The 20,729-nt window shown below is 52.7% G+C and overlaps 1 protein-coding gene across 1 annotated transcript in view; it reads right to left on the bottom strand.

Annotated features, from left to right (window-relative positions):
- Nucleotides 1-20,729, bottom strand: part of OTOG (otogelin) — an 89,841-nt gene that overhangs the window by 59,988 nt on the left and 9,124 nt on the right. The window contains exons 7-22 of the mRNA XM_025459664.3: nucleotides 20,499-20,704; nucleotides 19,514-19,644; nucleotides 19,201-19,307; nucleotides 18,677-18,786; nucleotides 18,157-18,285; nucleotides 17,197-17,305; nucleotides 16,867-16,913; nucleotides 16,275-16,420; nucleotides 10,272-10,404; nucleotides 8,947-9,124; nucleotides 6,444-6,568; nucleotides 5,325-5,537; nucleotides 3,771-3,963; nucleotides 2,163-2,237; nucleotides 1,870-1,913; nucleotides 247-400 (exon numbers count right to left, since the gene is read on the bottom strand). Of these exons, the coding sequence (XP_025315449.1) occupies nucleotides 247-400; nucleotides 1,870-1,913; nucleotides 2,163-2,237; nucleotides 3,771-3,963; nucleotides 5,325-5,537; nucleotides 6,444-6,568; nucleotides 8,947-9,124; nucleotides 10,272-10,404; nucleotides 16,275-16,420; nucleotides 16,867-16,913; nucleotides 17,197-17,305; nucleotides 18,157-18,285; nucleotides 18,677-18,786; nucleotides 19,201-19,307; nucleotides 19,514-19,644; nucleotides 20,499-20,704 (2,100 nt within the window). The remainder of the gene's footprint in view (nucleotides 1-246; nucleotides 401-1,869; nucleotides 1,914-2,162; nucleotides 2,238-3,770; nucleotides 3,964-5,324; nucleotides 5,538-6,443; nucleotides 6,569-8,946; nucleotides 9,125-10,271; nucleotides 10,405-16,274; nucleotides 16,421-16,866; nucleotides 16,914-17,196; nucleotides 17,306-18,156; nucleotides 18,286-18,676; nucleotides 18,787-19,200; nucleotides 19,308-19,513; nucleotides 19,645-20,498; nucleotides 20,705-20,729) is intronic.

Genomic DNA, 20,729 nt, shown 5'->3' with positions numbered 1-20,729 from the left:
CAGACAGGCTAGGCCTTTTCATCATCCAAGGTCACACCACAGCAAGAAGCAGAGCCAAGAAGGATCCATTCCAGGCTGGGTCCCCACACCACTGTTCTTTCTCAGATTCTGTGCTGGCCCTTACATGATCACACAGCCATCCCTCCTGCGTGGCCAAGTGAGGAATTCCTTGCCCCTCCCTCTGTCTCGTGGCCCCTGGCTCTGCCAGCCTCCTGGAGAGGGGGACCAGGCAATATGGATACTCACCCCTGGGGACAGGCACAGCCCGAGAGACAGGGGCCATGAGCTGGCACGCTCAGGTTCAGCAGCTGCTGCTCACATGTCCTCTCTCTGCTCAGGCTGGGGTCGGCGTGCAGGTCACTGCAGTTCACGAAGACCTGGCCCGCCGGGCAGCTGATGGCTGGAAGAGAAGACGGTGGCTGCTGGGAGGAGCCTGGATGCTCAGCAGGATGTTTGAGACACCAGGCCCTAGTGTCAGGTGAGGGGAGGGGAGCTCCTGGGTGGCAGGGGTGGCCAGGGAGACCTAGCGACCCAACAGCTGGACGGTGCAGGGAGAGATGGGGCGATGATGCTTTCAGAGGCATTCCTTGGGTTCCCAGATGCACATCATAGAGGGAGGGAGGGCTGTGTGCTGACACACAGGACAAGCACCACACTACCAGTACCAAGGGTATCACGTCCTCTCCACCAGATACTGCTCCAGGCACTTCACATGCGTTATCATACTGGATCCTGCAACAACTCTGTGAGGTATTAGCATCCCCCATTTCCCATACAATGGAAAGAAGGGACTTCTGCTTTCAAAGCCATAATAAGGCGAGAGAAGTACCTCCAAAGAGACCAGGAGATGAGCCAGAAAGAGGATTGTGATGCAGCATGGCCAGAGGACTTTTAACAACAGGAAAGTCAATTTCCCATGACCTATGTTTCTGTGATATAAACCCCCCCCTCTCTCTGAGCCTTCAATCAAGTCAGCTGTGCATGCTTACACCTCGTGTAAGTGATCTTTTTTAGGGAAATCAATAAAAAGGAGGTGAGTTTCAAGCCCAGCTTGGGATGGCGCAGAGAGAAACGAATAGGCACAGGAGATGAGGTAAAAGTCCCAAAGAGGAAGCAGTCTGAAGCCAAAAGCAACAAAAAGAAAACACAGAATTCCAGGCCATATATGCAAAAGAGGAAGCGAAGGCTCAGAGAGGTGAAGTGAGTTACCCAGGGCTGAACAGCCTGCAAGCACTAGGCAAGATTTGAACCCAGGGCTGCCAGACTCTGGAAGCCCTGTTCTTTGCCACCTGCCATATGAGTATTCTCTGACCCCTCTGTGCCAATCCCCATCCTCACTGCTCCCTGCCCTCCTGCTCCAGTGCCCTCTCTACCATCTCCACCTCCTTCACAGGCTGCCCCACCACCATGCTACCTTACCCCCACCTCTATTGTCTGGGACGGTCTCAAAGGCCCAGGCTGTCCTCCCCAGCTCTGTGCCCCCAAGTCTACCACATGGCTGGGCACAGAGTCAGCCTTAGCAGATGAGTGACAGCTCAGATCGGGAAACCCAGGCCCCATGGGAGGTCGAGGGACTGTCCAAACAGCCCCGCTGGCTGCCCCTGATGAAGACAGAGTCTCAGCCTCTCCTTCTTGAGAAGCAGGAGGGACAGCCGCTAGCGTGGGGCTGAGGTTGGGCCAGGATTTCTGGATGCCGCCCTCCAAACTGGAGCCTCTCCCAAGGCGGCAAGGAATACAGGAGGCTCAGTGTGAGGCAAGACGTGGCTGGGCTCTCTCCGTCCTGGTCTATCTTCAAGCTCCCCACTCTCCTCTCCATAACCCCACTACTGTGGAGGAGCCCCCAGGAGAACCCGTCCCCTTCCACCTTACCTGGGGCTCTGCTATCGCAGCTCATGACTCCATCTTTACAGTGGCTGCAGAGAGAGGGGGAGTGGGGGCGCACTGGGATTAGCTGACTCAGTCACTGCAGAGCCACAGACTGTAAGCTGCTGTGCTCGGGCCCCTGCAGGGCTCAGACATGTATCCCCTCTCTGTCCCTGGCCCACTGCACAGAGGCGGAGGGTGAGCACTGCTTTGTGGAAAGATCTGCTCGGCTGTATTTTCTTCAGTCAGCAACTTCCATTTAAAGAGAGGACACTGACGCTGCTATCTAGGGAGCTCACCAGTGGCCCAGAGATGGGATGTCGCTGTCTCCAGGGGGATAGTCCATTCCTTGAAAGTGGCAGGAGCACTGGTTCCTGTAAAACCCAGGACCAGAGAAAAGTGAGCCGACTCAGGAGCCAGGTTAGGGACTGCCGAGGATGGGGACCCCAGCCCTCAGCAGCCAGGGGTATAAGGGCACAGAGATGAGAAATGGCATCTGCTGTGACAGGTGACACATCTCCAGGGAGTGGGGAAGCCAGACTGGCACCAGGAACCGAGGTCAGGGCCATCCAGCGAGCCAGAACAAAGATAGCCTCTCTGGTCTCTGTCCACCCGAAGCCAACCTCCCTGGGGCCAGGGAAAAGAGAGGTGACAAGAACAGGGCCACGCTTCCTGAGCCCGGGCTGGTGAGAGGGACAGATGCAGGAAGGGTATTCTCCTCCTGCTCATTCACACCCAGCATTTGTTCTGATCGCTCAGTGCCCACACCATACCGATTGTTAAACATTCTGAACACCAGGCTAGGCCCTCCAAATATGTCATCTCATCTATTCCTCACAGGGTCCCTTATGCTCTCTTTTGGCTCCTCTTTGTAGGTCAGCTGAGGCCAAAGACAGTATCCTCCTCACACATCTTCCATGGCCCCTGCCAGTCCTGGCAAAGGACAGGCCTTGGAGCAAACCAACTGAAGGCTGGAAGGGATGTCTGAACTCATCCAACCCCTGTGCTTCTCAGCCACCTTCTCCCTCTCCAACCCCTCCCCCCATATAAACCTCAGAGGCCCTTTTGTTGGCAATACTCAACCGCCAGGGGTGGGGATCTCAAAAGAGGATCCTATAGTTTGGAAAGGTCTCTGAGTGATTGCGATATACCCCCTACAGGAGCCCCTCTCCAGCCCCCACCTCTCAGTGGAATGTGACACCATTCTAGAGGAGAAGCAGGCCAAGAGGGGACCAAGGGCTTTGCCAGTCAGCCCTGGGATCCTGTGAGGTCACCACCTCCCACCCCTGCCTCCAATCACACTAAGGACACGCCTCAACCAGCCTCAGAGCTAGCTGTTCCCTTGGCCTAGAGCACTCTTCCCTCACTTCACCCCATCTTTGCTCACGTCACCTCAGCAGAAAGGCCTTCCTCCTGTACTCACCCCATGCGACACAACAGTAACCCCTCCCACCTGTTTGTAGCTTGTTACCACCAGACCCTTTAAGTGTCTGTTTTTTTATTAATCTGTCCTGGCACAAGAATGTGAGCTCCATGAGGGCAGGATTCTGTTTTGTCTGCTGCTGAATTTCCAGGGTCTAGAATTGTCTAGAACATACGAGGTGGTCAATAAATATTTGTGAAAGGAAAGAGGAGATGAAGGGAGAGAGGCTGTTTCTGTGGGCTTGTTATTCTGTCTCATGGGGCAGCCAGGCTGGAGTGGTCTAAAGAGCTGGGGCTGAGGAAAAAGGCCTGGAGGGAGGGGTCCAAGGGAGAAAACCCACCCACCCAGCCACCCAACAAGCTCTGCCCTATGACTATGAGATGAAGCAGGGACATGAGAAATGCAGTCAGCCTCCCCAGCCTCAGATGCCCTCCTCAGCTTCCCCCCTCCCACTCCCTGACAGAGGTCAAGCTAGCCCACTCACCTAGGAACACAGAGGTCAGCCTGGGTATCCAGATAGGTGTCCGGCGGGCAGGTACAGCCTTCTACACACTCATCCCCACTGAGGTCACTGCTGCCACCAGCCCCACAGGTCACAGGGCCGGCCAGGTCCTGGCAGGTTTGTCCACACAGGGCCACACAGGGGCTATACTCCTTGGTGGCCTCACAGGACAGTGCTGTAGTGGGAAATGAAACCGTGTGCTTTGTCTCCCTCCTCCCCACAATTGTGTGGGGGTGGGGTCATCATCCTGATGAGAACTGAGAACCAGAGAAGAACTTTGTTCAAGGTCACAGAGCGGATCAAGGTCAGACATGGGATTTGAACCCAGGTCTGACTGCAGAGTCCCACTTCCTCCCACTACAATGGCACAGTGGCAGGGCTGGGTCCCCTTCTAGAGCTCAGCCTGGACCCTGCCATTGGTATTTCTTTTTCTCCGCAGGGTGTTCCTCTTAGGTAGTGATACTTGGGGAGGGCAGAGGTCACCACTCACTGACAGTCCTACACCCATCCATCACCTACACATAGACACAGGCACAGGCACAGGTGGGTATTCCACACACTTCTGTCCCTCTCACTTCCACAACTATAACACACGTGGGCTGTGAAGATCAATGTGGCCCATTTAGCAGCCTCTTAGGGCCCTCTGTCCAAAGATTCAAGGCTACTCTCCTCATCTGGCCAGCATCCCACTCCCTCAGGGTCTCCTGTACCTGCCAGAGCCAGACTGTCAAGCTGTTGTTCTCACCCAGTCTACACATCAGTCTCCATTTAAAAATGTTGATGCCGACCCCCATTGCCAGATATGTTCTTTTCATCGATACTGAACGTAGCACAGATATGTGCATTTTTCTTTAAAAGCTCCTATGGTGAGTCCAATGTGCAGCCAGGGTTACAAACCACTGGTCCTGTCTAGTCGCCTCTGGAGAAACTCTGGTTCAGAGAGTGGCAGGGCCTTGCCAGGGGCACACAGCAGTTACCTGCAGGGCTGGCACAGACCTCAGATCTCTTGGCTCCCAAGACAGACTCTTTTCATTTCTTCAACAAACATGTGCTAAGAGCTCACTGTGAGTGGGGCTTGTGCTAGGGCTGGGGGCACAGAGACAACTGAGACATGGGGAGGACTGTGGCCCAGGTGTGGGAGGGTGAGCAAGGGCCAGCTCATGCCCATTGAGGCATATGTGCACTGAGGGCAATGGGAGCCAGTGATCTCGAGAAGGCTCGCTCGGGCTGCAGGGAGGCCTACTGGGAAGCCCCAGCCCCGGGTGGTGGCAGTGGAGGTGGTGACAAGTGGGTGGATTTCAATCTCCAATTGACAGGCCTGGCAGGACTTGGAGATGGGCTGGAGGTGAGGGTAACAGAGAAGCAGCCAGTGTCACATGTCCTGAGTGGCAGGCCTGGGTGGCCAAGGGGATGGACAGCATGGAAGAGGGGTGGGGTGGGGGGTGGCAGGTGGCAGAGGGGCAGGTGAACACATGGGTCTGGAGCTCAGGCTCCTCGGGCCACCCTCCTGTGGGGGCACCTGTGTGGGGCACTCACCACAGGCAGGCACGTGGGCACGGAAGTCAACGGGGAGCCCATGGCGCCGGCACAGGTGAGCATAGTGGGCCAGTGTGGCACACAGGCAGGGCTGCCCGCAGCGGCAGGCATCCTGGCGGCACTGCTCAAAGTAGGGCACGGGGCTCAGGTACGCGGAGCAGGGCGCAAACAGCTCCCCGGTGAGCACACTGCAGGACTGCACTGCAAAGGAGGCTGGATGGGAAGAGCAGGGGTGGGGAGCAGGGAGCTGGTCTGCCTGGTGCCCCGGGCCCCAGCCTCTTCCTGGGGCCTCTCCTACCTCTCCGCGCCCCACCTCACAGTCAGGGTGGTTGGCATGAGAAGGTGGATGGGAGGGTGTGTGTGTGTATAGTAGGCCAGGGCATGGGGGTAAATGACTAAAGGAGGGCGAGGGCGAGGCCGAGGGCGAGTGTGTGTATGTGTGTGTGTAGCACATTCATGCAACATGGTCCACCTTGCACGGGATATGAATCCACATGCTGGGAGGAGTGAACAAAACTCCTGCTTACGCTGTGGTCCAGAGACTGCACAACTTACAGGGCGAAGGGGAAGGGGAAGGCCTCAGAGGGAGAGAAAGGTGGGAAGGCAGATGGGCATTGAAGGAGGCGTGGGCAGGGCAACTGCAATTTTAAACAAGGTCAGGAAGGCATGTCTGTGGCGACAGGAAGTGTGAACTACAAGTTGAAGAGGTGAGGGAGTATGGCCGGTGTTTAGTGAGGGAAGAGCATTCCAGGTGGAGGGAAGGGCAAGTCTAAAGGCCTGGAGCAGAGAGCAGACCTGGCTGTGGAGGAGGAACAGCAAGAGGCGGGTGGCTGCAGCAGCGTGGGGGGCCCGGGGGACAGGCAGAGTGCAGGGCCTAGTGGGGCCACCGTGAGGGCTTAGGCTTTCACCCTGAGATGGGAGAGCCAGCACCCATCCGCGTCTATGCAGCAGCGGTAGGGCCTGAAGCTCCCATGTGCCCAGCCCTTACTGGGAGGGAACAAAAGTCCCCTCTCTGCAGCTCCCCCACCTGCCCTTATCACTTCTGCCCCCCCTGCCCAGCCTCCTCAGGCCCAGAGTTCCCATCTCACTCCTCTCCAGTCCCCCCCACTCCCTACTCACCTGCTTGCAAGTGCACATCACAGGGGTCCAGCGGGGAGCCGGAGACCAGTGGGGAGCAGGCAGACAGTGTTTTCCAGGAGTTGCCAAAGAGCTGTGGGGTGCTCTCGGGCACACCCACCGGGGACCTGCAGTCACGGCATAGCCACACTCACACACGTGCCATGTGTACTCAGGTGGACGTAGAGCATACGCCCAAATAAGTGTCTACTCACATATACACACACAGACCAAGCATGAGCCCACACACTCAGAGACACGCATGCCACACAGACCTACAAACACCACTCACACGCACCCTCACCACACACACAGACATATGCAGAGCATATGCCAGACATGCAGACAGCCAAGGGAGTCTACACCGTCACATACAAACACAGACGATTATGGATGTATACACATGCGCACACACGTCACATTTAACAGGCTATCTAACAGGCTCCAAAGGGGCTCAAACGTGGCTGGGGGCCACCTCCTACCCTATGTTCACCACCTACTCCCAGCTCTTCATGTCGGACAGAAACAGGGACGCCGTGAACCAAACTTCCCCGGATTAAACCTTCCTCTTTCCTTCTCCATGAGCAGCTCCTGCAAGTTCCTTTGCCTAACCTTCCCCTCTAGCCAGGAAATAGTCATGCGAGTGGTAATAAAGGAAGGAAAGGGGGAAAGCATGCCTCCTGGACATCACCAGTCTCCAAGACGGCAGGCCGCAGAGACCCTAAGGCGCAGGGCTGGGACAGGTGCTGCCGCGCTCAGCACGCTACCCTTGCGCTCCTGAGCAGTGCGAGCACAGCAACTTCTCTGCCCAGAGCTCCCATTGGGGAGAGCTGCAAGTCGCCCACCCACTAAGCAAGGGGCTGTCTCCACCAGGCTGGCCAGTTGCCCTCATGTCCACCCCGCCAAGCAAGACAGAGTAGAATGCTACTTTTTTTTTTTTTTTAATGTGCATGCATTTAAAAGCTCTTCGTTTCTTCTTATTCTTGTTTTTCCGAAAGAATCTGAAGAATGTCCTCTCTGGCTGAAGAAAGCCTCTCCTTTTTACTTCTGCATCACCTAATGCATGTAACTTGAAAAAGCAGCCAGAACCTCTAACCTTCAAGGTCAACCCTTGATTCCCCTTTCTGGAAAGTCTGACTCTCGTCCCCTCCCAAGTCCCTAAACCGTATCCACACCCAGACAGGCTTTCTCTCGATTCTCGGTCAGGCCTCGGGAAACAGCCTTCCCCTGAAGGTGGGGAGGCTCACATGGTGCAACCCTCATGCACCAGGCAGGAAAGATCTATGGCTTAGACCGGCCCACTGAGCAGGGAGCCCGATACGGAGCTGGATCCCAGGACCCTGAGATCACGCCCGGAGCTGAAGGCGGACGCTTAACTGACTGAGCCACCCAGGCGCCCTAAATATCAATAACCTGAGGTAAAGAAATCACCGTAATAACAAATTCATAGACGATCTGTGTGTGCCTGTTGCTCTCTGGGCTACTCACAAGATCCCCGGAAACATCTGAACTACAAACCGGGAACATCTGTCAGATTCCCTCAAGCTGCCCTCACTCTCTGTGAAGATGCTTAAAGTCTGACATCCAGAAATCTTCCCAACTGGCTGTCCTTAGAACTCAGGCACGGGCTTAACATTTAATCCAATTCATAACCATCGGTGTTCTTTCATTTCCATAGAAATGTCTTTTATTTAATACCTGATTACTTGAACCATAAGCCTAGCTGTGAGAATACACCTGCAACCACTGTTTCCTGAAATGGGTTTAATTCAACCGATCTGAGACTGAATCAATGAGTGAAACCACCTACCACCCCAACTTTTTTTTTTTGGGGGGGGGGAGTATAGAAAGCAGGAGTTTGGGCATCAATGGCTCACTGGAGGCCTACGCTCAGCTCATCTAAAGGTGTTCCCAGGGCAGCCCGGGTGGCCCAGCGGTTTAGCGCCGCCGTGGCCCAGGGCGTGACCTTGGAGACCCGGGATCGAGGCCCGCGTCGGGCTCCCTGCGTGGAGCCTGCTTCTCCCTCTGCCTGTGTCTCTCATGAATAAATACATAAAATCTTAAAAAAAAAAAAAAAAAAAAAAGGTGTGTTCCCAGTCAATTAAAACAAGGAAACGCGTGAACCAAATCCAATCCAGCCGAGGCCTACCAACTTCAGGACCTCACTGTAGCACCGCCCTTCTCACGGCACGAGCCGTAGATCTCTCGCACTAGGATCGCAGCGCTCACTCATTAAAACCAGGATCCTCGGGCCCCAACCCAGGAGACCCCAGAGACGTAGAGGCGAGGAGTCGGCATCTCCACGGGCTCCTCGGGCGAGTCCTCCGCACCGGGGAGACCCTGAGGCACCGCCTCGGAGAAACACGCTTCAGTGTAAAGGCCGAGGCATAAGTGATCAACGGCGCATGCGTGGCCCCGTCACGGAGGCCGCTCAAGGGGGAGCGCCTCGCTGGGCCTTCAGGGGCCCACCCCCCCCGCCTTCTGCTTCCGGGGCAGGGGCACGTACAGGAAGTCGTCCTGCGTGTTGCCGTTGAAGGTGCCGCAGAGGCCCACGGTGTCGTCCGCCCATCGCTGGTCCACCTGCAGGTAGAGCCGCAGCCCTTGGCGGTCGTAGAGCACCCGCACGCCCACGTTGGTCCTCACCCGCAGGGACGTGGACGACAGCCTCCGGATCTCAAAGGCGTCTGGGCAACAGAACCGCGGTAGGGAGGTGGGAAGTTGTGCCCACGTGCGCCCCCCCCCCCCCACGCTGCCCGCAGGGCCTCGCCGACCCCTGACCCCTGACCCCGTGCCCCGCCAGCCTGGTCCACACCCGCCGAAGCCCTCCCAACGGAGCGGTTGGCTTGGGGCGCCTTGAGGAAATCCTGTTGCCAGGGCAACCCCGGCTGAGAATTTTTCTCTCTCTTTTTTTTTTTTAAGTATGAAATGCCAATTAAAAGTTTTTCCTCCATAAGAAACTGATAATAACTTCCTTCTGTAGCAAAGGAGAATTCTGTTAACTACCCTTTTTTTGTTTTGTTTCGTTTTCCACAATGGCCACCAGGAAGCTCACGATGTGGTTTTAGATTCAATTGTAGCTATTTCCAATTTTTTTTTTCAATTTTTTAATTGTAGTGAATTTTTCACCTTTTGTGGCTTGCATTTATTTGGTCTCTTTACACCCCCCCCTCCCCCTGCATCCCCACTCTTCTCGTTCTTGAACCCTTATTCTTTTTTTCTTTTCTTTTTTTTGGGGGGGGGGGCTTTATAATTTTCTCTGGTGCTATTTTATTTCTTAACAGTTTTGTCATTTTTGTTAGATGTGCTTCCTACAAGCTACCACAGATCCCTTGTGGATTCAGACAGGATAGTAAGTAAATAAGAAACAAATAGCAGGGCCTGGGTGGCTCAGTTAAGCGGTTCACCTTCAGCTCAGGTAATGATCTCGGGGTCCTGGGATCTAGCCCTGTGTAGGGCCCCCTGCTCAGCGGGGAGTCTGCCTCTCCCTCTCCCTCCCCCTCTCCCTCCCCCCCCCCATACTCTCTCTTCTCTCAAACAAAATCTTTAAAAATAATAAAATAGGGATGGAAAACAGCCCCATTCATATCCTTATGTTAGGAGAAGCCATCATACTGCTGTAAAGCCTATTGTCATGTTGGGATGGGACAAAGACCATCTGACGAGTCCCGAGTCCACATTCCTGGGACCAAGGTACCCCTCTGGCCTGATCCACCCAGTATTAGAGAACGTGAGCTCTTGCCCATGTGGCAGTGCCTTTGGCCAGGGGCAGTGCTTAGAAGAAGAGGCCTGGGCAGCCAACTCCCAGCTAGCTCTCGTCCATCAAAGCCGTACCATCTGTGTAGGGTGGGGTGACCTTGTACTGGTCAAACAGAAGGACATCCCCCGCTTGGGTCAGGGTCACCTGCCTCCGAGGGTCCTGATGCAGGATCACTGACACTGACTGGACACAGACTCCATCTTGGTTCTGGAGAAAGAGAAAGTCAGATGGGGCACAGTTAGTCTGTCTGTCCTACTGGTCCCCACAGAGTCCCCAGGAGCAGGGATTCTAGTGCAGCTTGAGGCCAGGAGCAGGCTGAGACAGAGCCCGCAAAGGACATTAGGAGTCCTCTAACCAAATGCCCTCGTCTGGGAATGGGAAGGCAGAAGCTCAGATTGGAGAAGGTTAGTGGCAGAGCTGGGATAATGCAAATAAAGAGAGAGCCAACTCTTAGGCTATTCATGACACAGAGCAGAGCTAGACCCCCTGGATGGCCCAGAGTCTAGCCTCAAAAACACTGGCCTCCCCACTCAAGTACAATATAAGACTTCAATTTCATCCCTGTATAGGTATTTATATAGCACTTTCCTGCAAAGTACTGAGCTCCACTCATAGGCAGGCAAGAAATGAACAAATACTATCTGGGCCTCAGGTTCTCATCTCTAAAATGGGTAGTATGCATCAGGCCCATTCATACTTCCTCCCATGAGAAGACATCAACACAACCATACAGTGATGGAGTGATATACTCATGGGGAGTACATATATGTGTGGGACACAGACATTTAAACAATCACAAAATCAGCTTTTAAATTATTATTGGGATGAGTGCTGCAAAAAGGTGTAGGGTGGGGTGACTAGGAAACCATGTAGTGAAGGAACAAGACTAGTCTGCAGAGGTAGGAAAGGCCATTCTCAGGAAAGATAATGGTAATGTAAAAATCATAACAAAACTTTTAATAATGTTAGATTTATTATGATAACAGTTACTTTTAATATGAAGTTACTACGTTCAGGTGCTGTTCTAATCTTTTTACACTTATTTACTCACTTAATTCTCATAGCAATCATATTTAGTAAGTCTTACTAATAACCCTATTATGCAGATCAGAAGGCTAACACCCAGGAAAATGTGACCGTTGAGCTGAGATCTGAAGGGTCCATAGAAGGTAGCTGGGAGAAGAGAGAAGGCAAGGAGGGGGACATCCAGGTATAAAGAACAGCTTGTACAAAATTCCCTGACACAGGAAGGCATTTAATGCATCCAAGCACATAAAAGAAGATCAGAGGGCCAGAGGCCACTGAGCAAAGTGGTTTAAGATAACGTTCAAGAGGTAGGCAGGGCAGGGGCACCTGGGTGGCTCAGTGGTGGAGCGCCTGCCTTTGGCTCAGGCTGTGATCCCAGGGTTCTGGGATCAAGTCCCACATTAGGCTCCCTGCAAGGAGCCTGCTTCTCCCTCTGCCTGTGTCTCTGCCTCTCTCTGTGTGTCTCTCATGAATGAATAAACCAAATCTTAAAGAAAAAAAAAAAAAAAAAGATAGGCAGGGGCCAGCTTAGGCAGAGCTTTGTAAAATTTTTGGACTTTATCCTCAGTCCAAAGACAGCCAGAGAAAGTATAATCTGAAAGTGATATAATCAAACAGCAGAATGAGGCAAGGATTAGAGCTTGAAACTTTTCAGAAAGGCTTTGTGCAACAAGCTATGACCTTTCTTCTAAGCTCATTCCCAAGGAGACATAAAAATCCCTGAAACAGCTCAAAACCATTGTATCTGAAACATTACCTTGTTTGCCAGACCCACTCATCCCCTGTCCCCCTCTGTACCTGTCATTGGTGCAGGAAGAAAGACTGCAATGCTTTAGTCAAAGTCTTAGGCTCAGGCCTTGATGTCACTGAAAGCTGAGACCTTAAAGATCTCATTGAACTTATCCACACTTCAGTTCTCTCCTTCAGGAATAGAGAAATACCACAATAGTTGGTCTTGCCTCGTTTGATACAGGTAAGAAAACGTGCCTGGAATACTTTGGAGGTTGTATTTGTCAAAGCCCAGAGAACATTACAGCATAAAGAGTGAACCCTAATGTGTACATTTTTTTTAAATCAGGTAGGAGTTCAAAGGATCCCAGAATGGAATGTAGACTATGACAAAAGAATCTAACTGTATTACAAATATATCAAACAACCTCACTGAAAGAGGGGTGCAGGGAAAGGTGTTGACTTAAGTAACTTTGGAAATAAGTGGAGTTTGTAAGACTAAAGGCAAATGGAACTGTGTATAAGTACTGCACTCTAGTTGATAAAGTTCTTTCCCATGGATATGGGTTAATAATTCCGATACTTCTATACATGTATACTGGAATTGAACAATTAGATAAATGGATGATGGATGTGGAAGCCAGATTTCTCACAGTCAGCGTGGGCATTTATAGATAAGCAAGGGGGGAGGCTACAATGACCCACATGGTAATAGATTAGAGTTGGCACATCAATATGAACTTTAGCGCATAAAGATATACAGAGCTATTGATAGATTATCTATAGATACGTATATATACATTGGTTATATGAGGATATTCATAAGTTATACATATTATTTCCTTTATCTGTAGGCTAAGAGGGTCTAAAAGAAGTGATACCCCAGTAGCAATGGTGCACACCTAGTACCCCAGATATTGCTGTCTAATACCGTTCTCCAATAAAAAGAGCCCAGAGCATCTGATAGTATTTTTTCTGAAATGGCTGACTCTAGGAATGCAACAGGAAATATACAGCAAGAGCCTGGTGCATCTTGTAGGACCATAAAGTAAGGCGGTATACACATTGACACACACACACTCAGACACACACACACACTGATGGGGCTATGTCAAAGAGACTCCAGAGCCAACTGTAAGACTGCCCAATGGTCAAGTTAGAAAAAGTCTTGAGTAACAAAATAAAAAAGTATTGGATTCTTACCCAAAATATAAAATAAATATCCCTGGATCCATGCTGACATACATAAATGACTGAAAGAAAATATGTGAGGGGGAAAGAAGACAAGTCTCCTGTGCAGAAAAATTCCAAATAATGTATGTAGAATCTCTGCCTTCAAGCAGAGGGAGCATAACTTTCCATTCGCCAAGTATGGGCAGAGCATAGAGACTTCCTTCCAAAGAGAACAGTATGGCAAGGGGAGAAAAGAAGGCTAACTCTACATGGAGAATGTGACAAACACTACCTCAGCCCGATGACCAAGGTCAACCTCAACAGTGATAAACCATGTTGGTATATGTACCCTTGATAAGATGTGATGAAAATAGCAATTTACCTCTTATCTTCCTCCCAAAATTCATAAAACCACTCTAACCATGAGAAAAACATCACACAAATTCCAGTAGAGGGGCATTCTACAAAATATCTGACCAGCACTCCTCAGAACTTTCAAGATCATCATAAAGTCTTAGAAACTGTAACAAGGGGGTTCCTGGGTGGCTCAGCTGGTTAAGTATCTGACTCTTGATTTCAGCTCAGGTCATGATCTCTGGGTGGTGAGATCAAGCCCCGAGTGAGGCTCCACACTGGGCATGGAGCCTGCTTACGATTCTCTCTTCTCCCTCTCTCAAAAAACCAAAACCAACAAAAAACCACATACACACTAAAGAAAAGAAGAAAGAAACTGCAACAGCCAGAAGAGCCTAGGAGACATGATGACTAAATGCAATGTGGTATGTTGGAATGGAGAAAAAAAGATATTAGGCTAAAAAAAAAATAAGGAAATATGAGTAAAGTGCAGATTTTAGTTAATGTACCAACATTGGTTCATTATGTGTAACAAATGTACCATACTAATGTATAATGTTAATGATAGTACAAATTAGGTGTGGGATTTCTGGGAACTCTATGTACTATCTTTGCATTTTTTCTATAAAATCTAAAACTACTATTAGAAAGGTCTACTTGAAAAATATTTCAAAGGCTGTAAACACTGCCCAGATATTGGGGTAGGTGTATAAAGAGGCTGTGACAAGCTTTCCGGACTTCCAGCCTTGGGTCTGGCTCAGCTCCCCCTCCCGCTGGCTGGGGGTTATCAGGAACACCCCAAGCCTCTATAGGCTTGTCTTATCATATTTTAAGTGGAGAGAATAATAATGATTACTACATGGGGTATTTTGAGCCTTAAACTAGAGGTCCCATGCAAAAGTGATTAGTCAAAGTAAAAAGTACTGTGCAAATACTTTATCATCATCATCCTTTTTATTAACATCTTCACCCTACCCCCTTGTGTTCACCCAGGACTGAAGTCATGGCTTCATCTTTGACTCTTCCTTCTTCTCTCCCACACACCCTGCCCACTTTACCAGCCAGTTGCCAAGTCCTTCTGCATCGGCCTTAATGTTTTCTAGAACATTCCAACCTCATTGCTTTCTTTCATATGATCTAATCCTCCTGGATTGCCTTTTCTCCCCATCCTCAAACATATATATCCTATTTCTATTTATCTTTTTAGGCCCACTTTAGGTCATTCAGCCCAAATGCCACCTCTGCCATGAGGCTCTCCCTGATCCTTTCTTCTGACCTGTAGGAATATTTCTTCCTCCACAGAACTCCCCTCTGATAGCACTGCTCTTGTATCTCACCATGAAGCACCTGTCCTGAGGACATGAGTGACTCCCTCATCAGGCTGCGAGCTCCTGGTGGCTAGGATCAGGGTCTGACTCATTTGTGTAATCCTCACTGTGCCCTGCACAGAGCCAGCAGAAGACTAGCTTACTGTTCATCAGCATGGATGAAGTCACAAGGAGGAGACCTGGCTCATGGTAAAAGGAAAGTACTATCAAGAGGCACTGTTGAGCAGTGAAGCAGGTTACCTCAGGCCAAGGCTGGCTGGCCACCATCTAGAATGTGGTAGAGAAAGGGTTGGTAAGGGACCTCCAGGGTCTCATGGCCCCAGGTATTCTAAGACTCTAGAACTTTGTAAATGGGAAGGAGTTACACTGGGTGGTGTCTGTCTGCTTGCCTTTTCTTTTGCCTCCCTCAGGATGTCATGGGAGCCCCCAGGCTTTTGAGGACAAGTGTTCTGATTCAGAGAGCAGCCAAGGGCAAATCCAGGCCATTCTCTGGTAGAGAAAGAGGAGGGGATCACTCAGGCCTCAAAAGGAAGAAAGCACAGCCGTCTCCCTTGTCCACAGCCCAGCCTGGGTCCCCAGGGCCAGGGAGGGGACCTCTAAGTGATGTCTGCTCACACCTGACATCAGCGGGGGAGGACAAGGCAGGCAGGGAAGGGGGGTTGGGGGTGGCTGCCCAGACTAGGGGTGTGAACCCCTGCTCTACTGAGCAGGAAGGAGCTGAGTGTAGCCCAGACCAAGGCTTATGGGGTCAGCTCTGTATGGTCAACTCAGGGAAAATGCAGTCACGGAGAGACAGACAAACTCACAACTACCTCAGATATGTGAGTTGGCGATTTTCTCAGTTACGTTCCTAAGCAGCTGACACAGCTCAGGGGTCCCCTCCTCTAGGAAGTCTTTCCAGATCACCCCTCCTCCCACCTGACCTCTTGAATAACAACAAGGAAAAGCTCCTCCACAGGGACCTACCCTGTAATGTCCACGTTGTCACAACTCCTATAACATAGTGGATTATGGGGGTACTTCTCTGCCTCACCTACCAAACTGCAAGGCCCAGGAGGGCAGAGCCAGATCTAATCCATCCCAGTCTCCGAGATCCAACATAGCTTCCGGCACAAACAGATGTTCAGTATTTGCTGAATGAATAAATGAGTGAGCAAATAAACATAGGGATGTTGAACGTACAATCCAAGGAAGCAGATAAGATTAAATTGAATTAGACCCATTTTAGAGATTAAAAAAAAAAAAAAAAAACACTCAGGCCCAGAAAAGGGGAAGTGCCTCTCAGCTAGCAGATCTTCTAGAGACAGAACCTAGTCTCCTATCCCCTGGCTCGGCCCAGAAAGAATAGACATCAGGATGAGTGGGCCGTGGAAGCCCTGGGACCCTGCCCGAAGTCCCTCAGCCTCCCGAGGAGGCAGAGAGCAGAAGCGGCTGGCTGGAGTGGGCCTGAGGGTGCTCAGCCCTTACCAGGCCACAAGGGGCATTCTGCAGCGTCACTGTGAAGGTGCCCGAGGAGCGGCTCTTGGCCAGGATGTACTGACACGTGGCAGGGAAGGTGTACCGCCGGCCGTCAAAGGTCGTGAAATGGATGTCACCAGTCACTGAACACTCGGCTGAGGGGCAGAGAAAGGTGGCTGACATATGGGAGCTGCCCCACGGGGACTGCCTCTGCCCTGCGGGCCCCGAGCATGAGAAGGGACAGCACCCTGTCCTCAGGAGTTCGGGCGGTGTTTGGAGCCCTGGCTCCCCCTTTCGACACTGGTCGCTGGGGAGAAGCAGCCCTGCCCTCACCAGCCTGTCTGAAGGGAGATACAGCCCTGCCCTCGGCATCTCCCCCTGCCAGGAGGCCAGTCTCCGTGCAAGGCCCCCAAGCTCAGGAAGGTCCTTAGATCTGCCCCCACAAAAGGCCTCCCTGACAGAGGCTGGAACAATCCCTTAACCAGGCAAAGTGGCTCTGAGGAATCAAAGAGGGTCAAGCTGGGAACTGCAGGCCTGGCCCCCAGAACTTACCTGCCCCCAAAGCTGTGAGACTGGAGGAAGGGAGTAGAGTCAGACATACCTGGGCAGACAGATGTGCTGCACACCCACTTGCCTGCAGTGCATGTGCTGAAACAGAGACCGAGGAGGCAGGGCTCACTTCTCCAGGCCTAGGGGAGATGCTGGAGGACTGCAGGGTCCACAGAGCTGCTGCCCCCAGCCCTCAGTCTTCCCATCTCTAAAGTGGGTGGTAGAGACCTCCACCTCCAAGGGTTAGATCTAATGAGATCTCCTGAGATTTAAAGATGCTGAGTGCCCCCATGTCACCAGGGCTCCCAGACCCCAGATGGGCAGCCCTGTTGGAAAACCCTGGAAATCACCACTGCCCCACCCCCCAGCTGTGGACACAGACCAGGCGTTGCAGTCTTCTTTCACCACAGAGCCAGTCGGGTACAGGGTCCCATGGAACTCACAGGGACACTCAGCTGGTGCCACGCAGTCCCCGTCCTCAAAGATCAGCCCTAGGGTGACAGCAAAGGCCCACTTAACTCACCTCCACTCCTATTCACAGACCGTTTATGGCTCCCCGGGGCCATAAGATCCCTCATCCAAGCTTTTACCACTGAGCCCACTTTCAAGCCTTCTCCTGCATAAATCCTTGGCTCAGGCCAGATCTCTGGACAAATAATCTCACCTCCAGACATTTGCTCTGAGAACTGCCCACCCCAAGCAACCTGCATACTGACCAACTTGTCTTCTCCACCTCTCAGAAGCCTGTCACTGCATCTAGAACCAGCTTAGGTACACCTCTTCCGGGAAGCCTTCCCTGACAATCTCTCCCCTCACTGAATTCCTATGTCTCTTCTTGTCTGAACCCCTGAGTGGGTCCTCACTGCTTTATGCCTTAGACGGGAGCCATAAATAAACGTCACTGCAACCAGATTGTGACCCCTAGAGTCCATGACTGTATCTCTATATATTTTTATCTCAATCCCTGCCTAGCCATGGCCTGCACACTACAGATATGCTGCAAATTTATATCCCCCTAAAAAACGTGGATGAGTGTTTAAGCAAATTCATACATGATCAATGAAGAAATGAATGAAGAATGAATGAATGAATGACTCGTCCTTGTCTACACACCTTAAAAAGCTCAGTCCCAATAACATGAAACACCCTGATGAACTTCTCAAGAGCCGCAGTGCCACCCCCACCCCCACCTCCCTGAAGCCAGCCATTCATTTATTCCCTCCCGAGTTGTGTGTTCCTTCTCCCCTCATTGCGCAGATAGGCACCCTTGGGGCCCCTGATCACGCTCCTCCGTGCCAGCCCAGGAGGACACGGCCAGGCACCCGCTCTGCCCCTGGCATACCGTCGGGGCAGTAGCAGCCGTCCACACAGGCGATCTCGCTGTCCACACAGGATGCCCGGGACTGGCAGGAGGCGGGGCAGCAGGCGATGCACTCATTGTAGGTAAAGGCCGCCTCCTTGCAGTGCACAGCTGGGAGGGGGGGCACGGGGAAGGGGGGAGTCAGGCCCCAGCTCTGCCAGGACAGACCCAACCCCTTTTCCAGGCCTTGGGGTCGGGGGAGTGAGGGCTGTGATCTTCCTGTTCCCCTAGTCCCAGCGGGAACCCTGGGTGACCAGAAAGTAGGCGAGAGCCTGGGAGGCTCGGAGAACCACGCTTAGCCTGCTCTGTGGCCGCAGGCCAGTCCCTCCACTCTGAGCCCGTTGGCTCCTCGGTCACACGAGGATGGGGCCTCAGGCCTTACAGCGCCGACAACTATGGGCCTAAGCAGGACAGGACATTGAGCTGAGCCCGAGGGTGCCACCCACACCCCAAGCCAGAGCTTGTCTGAACCCTGTCCCTGCCCACCAGCAGATGCACCCACCGCACTGCCGGAGCTGGGTCCTCCAGTCCTGCAGGGGCCGCCCCGCCTGGGCGCACGCTCGGGCGTACTCCGCCAGCGCCCGGCACCAGGTGGCTTCGTCGCCCACTGACCTGTGCAGGGAAACCAAGCGTCACGCCAGAGCCCACTCCGCCACCTGCCCTCCCGTACCCTCTAGACACTTCCAGGGTGCAGGGCACCCCTCCTTGTCACACAGCTAGGAAAGAGAAACTGGGAAGGTATCTGTATACAGATGGAGGCAGGACACCTGGGTTCTAGTCCCACCATTGCCATTGACTAGTGTGACCCTGAGGGTGTCAGTCCCTATATCTGGGCTTCAGAGAATAGGGAAGCCCTGTCCACCTATGAAGATAAGAATTTCCGAGCTTTGGGAAGCATATCTGTCAGGGCCTGGGATTAGCAGCCCCCGTGGCCCACGTGCTGAGCCCCCTCCCCGCCACCCCCACAGCACCGGGACAGGTCTCCCCACAGCCCAGCGGCAGCTCCACGCCTGGCTGGCTACTCACTGGCAGAGATCACTGGTGCAGCTGGCTGTGAAGGGCAGGGGGCTGACGTAGGCGTGGCAGGCATCAAAGGGGGGCCTCAGCAGTGCCTCGCACCGGTCGTACACGCCCTGGGCAAAGGGCCACAAGACAGAGCTGGGGGCTGCAAAGCCACTCACAGCCCTCTGACTTCACCAGCCCCCACGCAGAACCCCAATTTGAGCTCAAGAGAGAGAAGGAGAAAGATGGGGAGAAAAGAGGTGGTGCACAGACTTTTTCTAGGAGGTGGACAGACACTAGGAGGGGTGGGGGGAGGCACTCTGCCTGAGGCCCAGACCTGCATGGTTCCCGCGCTCTGCTGCAGACACGGTGGGCGAGGCAGGGAGGAAGTTGTAGGCCTCGGAGGCTGGTTGGGGGCCTGCTCCTGCCAGCTGTGCACAAACTCAGCCACATCGTCCGTCAGCTTCCCTGGAGGGGAGAACTAGCATGACCACAGGTGGATGGCGGGGAGGGGGCCGTGGAAGGCTCTAAGTAAGGGAGGGCAGGTGGAGCCTGAGAGATGCCAAAGGTGGGCAAGGAGTCGAAGAATCCAGCCTCCCAGCTCGCATTCAGTCTGCATTTCCCAACGGAGCCACTCTCCTGAAAAAGCTGGTGATAATAGGCAAGAATGCTCGAGAACCTGTAGTAGCTCCCTACTGCTCCAAACTGGGGGAGGCAACACCATGCAATCCAGAGACAACTAGAATGTGAGCATGGACAAGCTCCTGCATTTCTCTGAGCCTCAGTTCTCTCATATGTGAAATAGGGCAAATAACTCCCCCCCCCCCATGAGATTACTGCAAAGACTGTATGTTAAGTGTTCAGTATGTTGTGGGTGCTCAAAGGTGTCACTTCCCTCCTTCCAGCCAGAGTCGCCATGATTTGGCCCTGCTACCTTCACTCTTACTTTACCACTCCTCCTTAGGTATCTTCAGGTCCCATGGAGCCTTTTCTCTTCCTGGCTCTCTCTGGCTTTCTGCTCCCTACCCCTGACACATACTCATCTTGCAGGATCAATCCCACCCAGCAAAGTGCCCTTTAGATCCTCACACAACCGTAGTAGGAGTTCTCATTAGGACCATTTTACAGACAAGAAAACTGAGGTTGAGGGGTTAAGAACATGCCTGAGGCCACACACTTTGTAGGAAGGGGCCCCAGGCATCCCAAAGGGTCTTTAGTACCATGATCCCAGGGTTCCACCCAAGGTCTCTCCCACCCACCCAGCCTGACCCATCCCCCACCTCCACCCACACCCCACAGAGGCCACTTGCCCTACACCTCACCATAGCTGGTCACCAAATCATCCTGGGGGTCGGCATTGTTGTTCCCACACAGCCCATGAGTCCAGCCCAGGAACTCCGGGCTCATCTTGATGTAGACAGCAGAAGCGCCATCCCAGGCCAGTGTGAAGGCTGACTGATGCCGCACAAGGACGTAGCCAGCAAGCCGCTGCAGACGCACGTTCCCCATCACATGGGGCAGTTGGACCCTGCAGGGTGCAGCCCAGAGCTTCA

The sequence above is a fragment of the Canis lupus genome, chromosome 21 (genome assembly GCF_003254725.2).
Source record: "Canis lupus dingo isolate Sandy chromosome 21, ASM325472v2, whole genome shotgun sequence".
In the NCBI taxonomy this organism is placed as follows: domain Eukaryota; kingdom Metazoa; phylum Chordata; class Mammalia; order Carnivora; family Canidae; genus Canis; species Canis lupus.
Note: the sequence above shows the minus strand (reverse complement) of the source record. Positions and strands in the feature narration are given on the sequence as shown.